The 8,133-nt window shown below is 34.3% G+C and overlaps 1 protein-coding gene across 1 annotated transcript; it reads right to left on the bottom strand.

Annotated features, from left to right (window-relative positions):
• Positions 1-678: 678 nt before the first annotated feature.
• On the bottom strand, positions 679-1,617 carry LOC113913562 (olfactory receptor 1052-like). Its single transcript, XM_027577865.2, has one exon. It carries the CDS (start codon positions 1,615-1,617, stop codon positions 679-681), a length of 939 nt encoding a protein of 312 aa, XP_027433666.2.
• Between the last annotated feature and the right edge of the window lie 6,516 nt (positions 1,618-8,133).

Raw genomic sequence — 8,133 nt, 5'->3', positions numbered from 1 at the left:
TTCACACAATACTTTGCAAACTCGTTTACCATATCCCTCCATTACCTGTTCCTCTAACAGCTTTTGTCCCATATCTTAAATATCTTAACATTTGGATCTCACAGAGTAACTGGTACAAGTAAAGGGACTAAACAGAAGAGTGTTGAATGAATAAATTATAACTAATGACATTAAGTTATTTTTTCTATAGCTATTCTAAGATACCATTAAGAAATATAATTTAAATACAAAAATGGAGATATATGTCTTTACTTGGATGATAGCATTTTTAGAACAACAACAAAAAGATCTGATCCAAGAAAATCATGCCAAGAGGCTATTTCACTTTTTCTCCGAAATAAGAATGCATTTGATAAATTCCTATTGTTGGAGTGTTTTTTTCATTTGAATCAATGTCAGAGTCTTTTAAATCCATAGTGATATCTTTCAGAGTTTAGCATAGAATTTGTTAGGGAAAAAAAATGTACTATGTCTTGAGAGAATGAAACTGTTGAGTCACAAAACAATGAATGGTAAAATACAGGGATTTTCAGTCTTCGTGTCAAACTCAACACTCATGTCTTCAATTTCATGAGACTACCCTGATTATAGTTTTGTTGGTGTTTGTGTCTGTGATACAATTTTAAGGAAAGTCTATCTATTTAATGTTCGGCTAACAAAGCCATGGACAAGATTGGGTCAGTTGGGAGTTCTCTTCCACCATATTGACCTTTTGACTGCATCTTTCACATCTTTATTTCGTAAGCTATAAATCAGTGGGTTTAGCATGGGGATCACCAATGTATAAAACACAGCAGAGACCTTCTCCTGTTCCAGGGAATACCGAGAACTTGGCTGGATGTAACTAAAGGTCACAGACCCATAGAATAAGGTCACAGCAGTCAGATGAGAGGCGCAAGTGGAGAAGGCTTTGTACCTCGCCTCAGCTGAGCGGATTCTTTGGATGGCAATGATGATGTACATATAAGAGACCATGATGATAGTGAAAGTGAACATTGCAATGACCCCAGAGAATATTAAAAGCAGCATTTCATTGTTATGGGCATCAGAACAGGAGAGTTTCAGAAGAGGGGGAATGTCACAGAAATAATGATTCACAATGTTAGGACCACAGAAGTCTAGTTTGAGCAAACCTATTGTGTGCATGAGCGAGTTAATGAGCCCACCCAAGTAAGATGCGACGACCATCTGAATACAAACCCTTTGGGTCATTATGACTGTGTACAACAAGGGATTAGCTATTGCCACATAGCGGTCATAAGCCATCATAGCTAGGAGGATGCCCTCTGTCGTTACATATACTGCAAAAAAGAAACTCTGTAGAACACAACCAGAAAATGTGCTGGACTTGTGTTTCGACAGGAAATTGACCAACATCTTAGGAGCAAAGACAGTAGAGTAGGATATATCACAAAAAGAGAGGTTGCTAAGGAAGAAGTACATTGGAGTATGAAGATGGGCATTTAACCAGATCAGGATAATCATCCCCCAGTTACCTGCCAGAGTGGTGAAATAAATAAGGGTGAAAAGCAAAAAAAGAGGGATCTGCAAATTAGGGTTTTCAGTTAAACCTACCAGAAGGAATTCCTTCACCCTGGTATGGTTCCAACCTGCCATGCATTCAGGTTTATATAGCTTTTCAGTTGCAGAACAGGATGATATCACTCAAATGAAAAAGATATATGTATAATTTTCTCCATGATCCAGTATCCTTAATAGTATTGGGGTGTTTATGTTTACCCTGTAGTTGGTTGAAGAAAAGAAATTAACTTCAGCAGTGGGTTATATGTATACTAGACAATCCATTACAGTAACTCAAATTCTTGGAACTAGAAATCATTTTATGCTCTGCTTCTCAGTTTCCACATCATAAATATTGAGAGAAGGAAACTCTTCCAGATTCCAAGAAAGTATTAATTGGTAAAATTGACAGCCAAACCCAAAAATGCCTTATACCAAACCTCTGACTCATGCTAGGACATATACAAGTTCTCTGCTTACATCAGCTACATGCTGTGGCTCCTTGTGATAGAAATTATTTCCTTATCTTTTGGCCAAACTGTTGCTACTTTTCAACGCTTAGTTAACTCATGATGCTGACTTTCATAATATGCAACCCTTTTCCTTTCCAAATCTCAAACATTGGAACTTTTTTATGCCCCAACTTCTGCTCAGATTCTGCACTTGGAAGATCAATGACTGTGTCCTCTATAAGAGCTGAATTGAGAGGAGGAGGTAGAACAATCTTTTCTTCATTGAGTATTGTTAAGGCCAATCAAAAAATAGCAGTGCAATCTAATTTGAAAGCCCTTCCCTTTAGCATCTTTAGCTAACTTCACCTTTGCATCTTTTTTTTTTTTTTAAACATTAAAACAAACTCCCCAAAAACCCAGTGTCAAGAGACAGGGTGTGAAAAAAAAAAAGAGAGACAGAGTGTGAGGGCGAGATACTGCAACTATACCTATCAGATATGTCTTGTTATTATAAAATATTATATACAAATAAATATATAACTGATTAAGTATTATATGAAATATTATTATATATTTAAGTTCACAATTCTATAACTTCATAAGTATATACATGTTCTTATAATTTGAAATGACATATACTGGTTTATGACTAAAAACTGCTTATAAGACGAAGCAAAAAATCAGATAACACACAAAAAATAAAACTTAAACAATAATCACAAATAAAAATGTAAAAAACCCACTATCGATAACAACTTTGTCATACTGAGAGACCCCAAATTATAGCTTGGATAGTCTAATTTAAAAACAATACATGTTGATTTGAAGTCTATTATATCCAGGCACACTAGGGTTGTAGTAGGAAGAAGTATTAGCTTGTTGTAGCAAAAACAGTCTTAAGCTCTGAGAATCAAGTGTCTGTGTGCATGCCCTGGTTTTATTACAGACAGGATACAGCGACAAACTCAAGGAAAATAGAAATTAATTCTTAAAATGCCATTACTGGATTCATAAAATAAAATTATATCTAAAATATTTCTAAAATACTATTATATAGATATGAAAGGAATGGTTTTCCTTGTGAGGTAGTTAAAATACATTGTAATTTTCAGATATTCCATTTTAAGGAATTTTCCATAAATGTGCAAGTAGCCTTAAGTTACTATATAAACCAAATATTAAATACTGTAAACACACATGCAGACATGAAAATATTGAATGTAGGTATTACGTAAATTTTGCCCTTTTTCCCATAAAATGAAAATCTTTGAAGCCTTTGAAATATAAATAACTCACAAGTTAGGACATTGTTTTCTGGCTACTTGGGAACAATACTGAAATCATATAGCTGGTAGCAGGTTCTTTTAGCATGCAGAGATAGGAAATATTAAAAGTTTTAAATCAACCTACATTACCACTTCTTAAATATATTCACAACAAAACGAAGTCCAGAGTAAGCTAAATATCTAGTGAAGACGACCAGGTTTTCATGATTCTTAAAAGACTAATTGCTGAGAGTAGAGATTTTTTTTAATGTTTGGTTGTTTTTCTTTTGGGGACATGAACTATAACTCATGTGTAGATGTGAATCTCAGATGTCCACAGGTTGGATCATTAGCATCCTTTCCGGTCTCTTGAGACTGGAGCTAATCATACCCCTGCAGGTCTTCTCACTCACCATTCACTAGATGCCTTTACCATCACTTTGATAAAATGCAACTTCCTTTTATAAATAAAACACTCACACATCTTGGGGTAAAGGCACAAAACAGAGAATAAATGCAATGCAGGAACTAAAGAAATGTGTTCCACTTGCATATATGCTACCCAGACAAATCTTCAAATGTTCTAATGATGAAACAACTGAGATTGTCTTTTTTTTTTCCTGTGAAATGGGAACATTCACACATGTTCTATCAACCTCATTGATTCCTTATGAAATTAATCTAAATTAATGCATGACATCATACTCTCCAAACTTTAACAATAATTTACATTAAATTTTTATGAGATTTTACACACATACACAAACACACAGAATTGAATTGTATACTCTCCTTTTGGTTTATTTGTATAAAGTGTATGTTTTTCTTTTCTCTAATAATTCAATAGACAGCACAGAGCTGTGGATTATGTCTTATAATTCTTTTGTAGCTTCCATTCTACCAAAGTGTAGACACATTAGACACTGTGGAGATTTTACATATATTTCACATAGCTTTATTAGATTTTTGCGTAATTTATATTTTGCTCTCTTAATCATACAAATAATATATTTATTTCTGTATGTTTGGGAAAGGGTAGTGGATGGTTTTGTTAAGGTGTGCTGTTAATTTTAACATGAAAACAGAGTAAGTTACAATACATGCAGATAAATAAAATAGTGAAGTCATGTCAATCCAAATATTGTACAAAAACCAAATAATTATCACAAATTTTTATATGCAGTTGTGAAGTTACCAATAAAACAACATTACAGTGTCTTCAGATACAAAATAGAATATATTGCCATGTAATGAGAGAAAAGAATTTCAGAATCCAACAAAACAGTCAGTGAGGAATGGAGTTAGCTACATGATGAATTAGCGTTGCAAATTAGAAGCAGGGGGAAAAAAAGCAATATGGTTAAATGTAGCCAAATTAATGGCACAAACTCTAAAACCAACTGTTTCATAATTTGTGAAGTCATTGCTACAGTAACTCGAATAAGGGATCAGTGTCAATGGCAAGAAGAAAATCCTATATTTGCTGGCCAAAAATATCTTGGCTGATATACAACTTAAGTTTTCTGAAATGGAATCTTTGACTTTCTTGAGATGGGTTAGTTCCTTCAAAAATGGGGAAGTATTTCAGATCCTAGGAAGGTTAGATTTATTATGGAAATGGTAAACTTAAATTCACAAAACCCAGAGTTCAAGAAAACTTGTTACATTATAGCATCAGACTGATCATATTTATGAAACCAACTTCAAATACATAATCAGAAACTGACTTAGAACTGGGTGTTTTGTTGAAAATTGAAGGGAATGTTAGTATGATTTTAAACAGTATAAAGTAATAAGACCATTTGGAATTCACCATATTTATATATTCATGTATTAAAATATAAAGCATTTATATTCTTGTGTTGATTTAATTAGTTGGCCTAATAAGATAGAGAAAATAAAAAGAAATCTATAAATTCAATTTAAAATATAATCAGTTTAATTAAATAAGGTTATATATTATGGCAATTTTTGAGAGTCCTTAGAAAAATGATTGTTATAATTTACTAGTTATATAATTAGAGTACCCTGTTTTGCAATTTGAATCAAAATGTAAGGAAAAAAGTTGCTTTTTATGTTTATTACAGCAAAACACCACTTGTTAAATAAAATAATAGAAAACTAGCAATGAAAAGTCTTTTCTGTGTGGAAAAGTGATTCTTGAAGCTAACAAATAATTCACATTTCAAGAAATAGATGGCGAGTAATTTGTTCAATATTCCAAAACAAAATCACTATTCATATTAATTTCCAGCTTTTTAGATAAATGATATTTGAAGTTTGATATACTCATCTTATCAGTATGTTAATTGCTGATTACACACTGAAAACTTCATTATATTAAGGTTCTCATGTATCATTCATGGAATTCTGGTGACATTGGATTAAAAAATGTATCTTTCTATATGCATCCATGAAATCCAGTACTAAATAACAAAGAAAGAAAGGAGAGAAGAGAGGGAGGAAGGGAGGAGGGAGGGAAGGGAGAAAGGGAGGAGAGAAGACAGAGAGAGTGAGAGGAGAGGGGACAGAAAATATCCATATAACTTTAAATACAAATTGTAAAATAATAGATAGCCTAAGACAGACATTAGCGTTTTTTTTTAAAGATTTTTATTTATTTTTTTGAGAGAGAGAGTGAGAGAGAAAGCGCAAGCAGGGGGGAAATGGTAGAGAGGGAGAAGCAGACTCCCCACTGAGCAGGGAGCCCAGTGTGGGGCTCATCCAAGATCCTCAAATCAGGACCTGAGCTGAAGACAGACACCTAACCAACTGAGCCACCCATATGCCCTAGAACAGACGTTAGAATTTCCATCATTATTTTAAAAGCTTTTGTAATTTCACTTTCATAGTGCAAAGTTCAATCATATGAAGAATGATTTGGTATTCAGGTAAGGATTGGAAATTGAAAATTTAAGAAGAATTACTAACATGACATTCTTAGAATATACTCGGCATTCTTCAACATCTAGACCTATGTCTGGCAAACACTACCATTTAACCCCCTTCCCACTCAAGATCACAGACATTCTTTAACCTTATTTTATAGCTATAGGTCAGATTTTACCTCCTTGTACAAGCTTTTCATCAGAGTCCCATAGTCAAAATCTATGTCTTTCTCTAGAAGTGCCTAACAGAATGCCTGGTTTATCGAGTTGTACAATAACTATTAGTTGAAAAACTGAATATATTTTATATTACTCTACTCACCATCTTTAGAGTTTTAGGTAGAAATAAATAATAGTTGTAAAAATTATAAAATATGGAGGGATCGATTAAGATATTTGTGCATGTCTATGTGTGATATGTGTGAATGTGTGAATAACTAAAGATGAAAACAAATAATAAACTGAATAATTGAGCTGCATTCCAGAATTATCAATGAAAAGCTTGCACCACAAGCAGAATAACCAACAATTGCCTATTCCTCTATAAATGGATGACAGCACTCAAACTGACCGTAGTGGCTGACATAAATTCTGTGAAAATATAATCGCTAGTGAAATGTGAAGCAATACTTGTTAATATAAAAAACTAAGACAGATGGGCTATTTCTCAGAAATGACCGGTAAGGATTAACTTATTCAAGAGTGATTCCTCAACAGGCTGTCTTCTTGCAAATTTGCATGGAAATCAACTACAGATCAATGTGAAGGCAGTAAGGAAAATGCTGAGGTGAGGAAACAGGGAAGCCACATGTCAAAAGCTTCAACATCAGCAATTGGACTCCATTCCCCTGATTAAACCAGGAAAAAAGATGGTGTTTCCTTAACCATGAAGCCTGAGCTAGCAGATGAGGCTCCTGTCTAACTAATTATTGTATTAGAGGTTCTTGATCTTTATCAAGTCATGGGGACGCTGATGCTTCCCAACATATAAATGTTGAGGTGGAATCTTTGGGTGGCCATTATTTTGCCTACCATACCCACTCGATGGTCATTAAAAAAAGTTTCTAAGCAAAATTACCATTTTTACACTGTAGCCACAGATTTTAGGCTTGTTTGTATACTATTTATTTTCATGATGGTGATAACAGTTATGGGCTGGTCGACTCACAAGACACCTTATTTACTGGATGATTTGTTCCTATAAGGCTAATCTTTCTATGTGGGCAAATGTCCACCCCTGTCAGCCACATGTGAACATGGCCTGCACCCTGAGGCTTGTCACTTAACCATCCTTATGTTTCCACACTTCGTCCATGACCTACAATTTCACAACCATACTTTGGTTTGGATGTTAAAGAGCAGTGCTTCTCAGGTTTCTAAGAAGTGAAAAAGATCTAACTACAACTTCAGTGGTGGTCTTTTTATTGGATGAAGGTAAGTGAGCTGACAAAAACAACTAAAGTCTGACAGTCATGCTATGCCAAATAATCAAGAAGACCACCCAGTTTCGGGGGGCAAGTGAATTAGCCTGGAATGCTTGGCCTGGCAAATTTTATACTTCATAATTATTCTGTTAAACAGCCAAGGAGGGATATGCGTCCTGGTTCATAACTTGTATTATATCTAGATCAACATCAGCAGACTTTGAATTGGGGAAAAGCCCAGATGTTTGTCTAAAGTGTACCATCACCATCCTTGGACATCTTCTTTTGGAGGAGTCTTAGATGGTTTGGCTCCTGGTTTAGTAAAAGGCTTCAAGTGTCACCACACCTTTGTTTGTTATGTCCACAATCCTAAATGTACATACTTGCTCCTGCAGCGATGTCAGGGATCATGTCTACAGCACTTTTTAGGGGAAATGGAAAGGATCACTGACATAGTGAGGTAGAAATCATGGAAGCCACCATTTTGGATAGGAAAGAAAGAATTAGAGTTAAGAGTTAATTTGTTCAAAACTAATTCTTTGCTGGCTATGAAAAGTTAAGAAAATCAATTATGATACAATGT

The sequence above is a fragment of the Zalophus californianus genome, chromosome 11 (assembly GCF_009762305.2).
Source record: "Zalophus californianus isolate mZalCal1 chromosome 11, mZalCal1.pri.v2, whole genome shotgun sequence".
In the NCBI taxonomy this organism is placed as follows: Eukaryota; Metazoa; Chordata; class Mammalia; order Carnivora; family Otariidae; genus Zalophus; species Zalophus californianus.
This window is presented reverse-complemented; position numbering and strand designations above follow the sequence as displayed.

Excerpts from the sequence above, each read along its gene's own strand:
- LOC113913562 (XM_027577865.2), bottom strand. The coding sequence starts at position 1,617 with ATGGCAGGTTGGAACCATACCAGGGTGAAGGAATTCCTTCTGGTAGGT.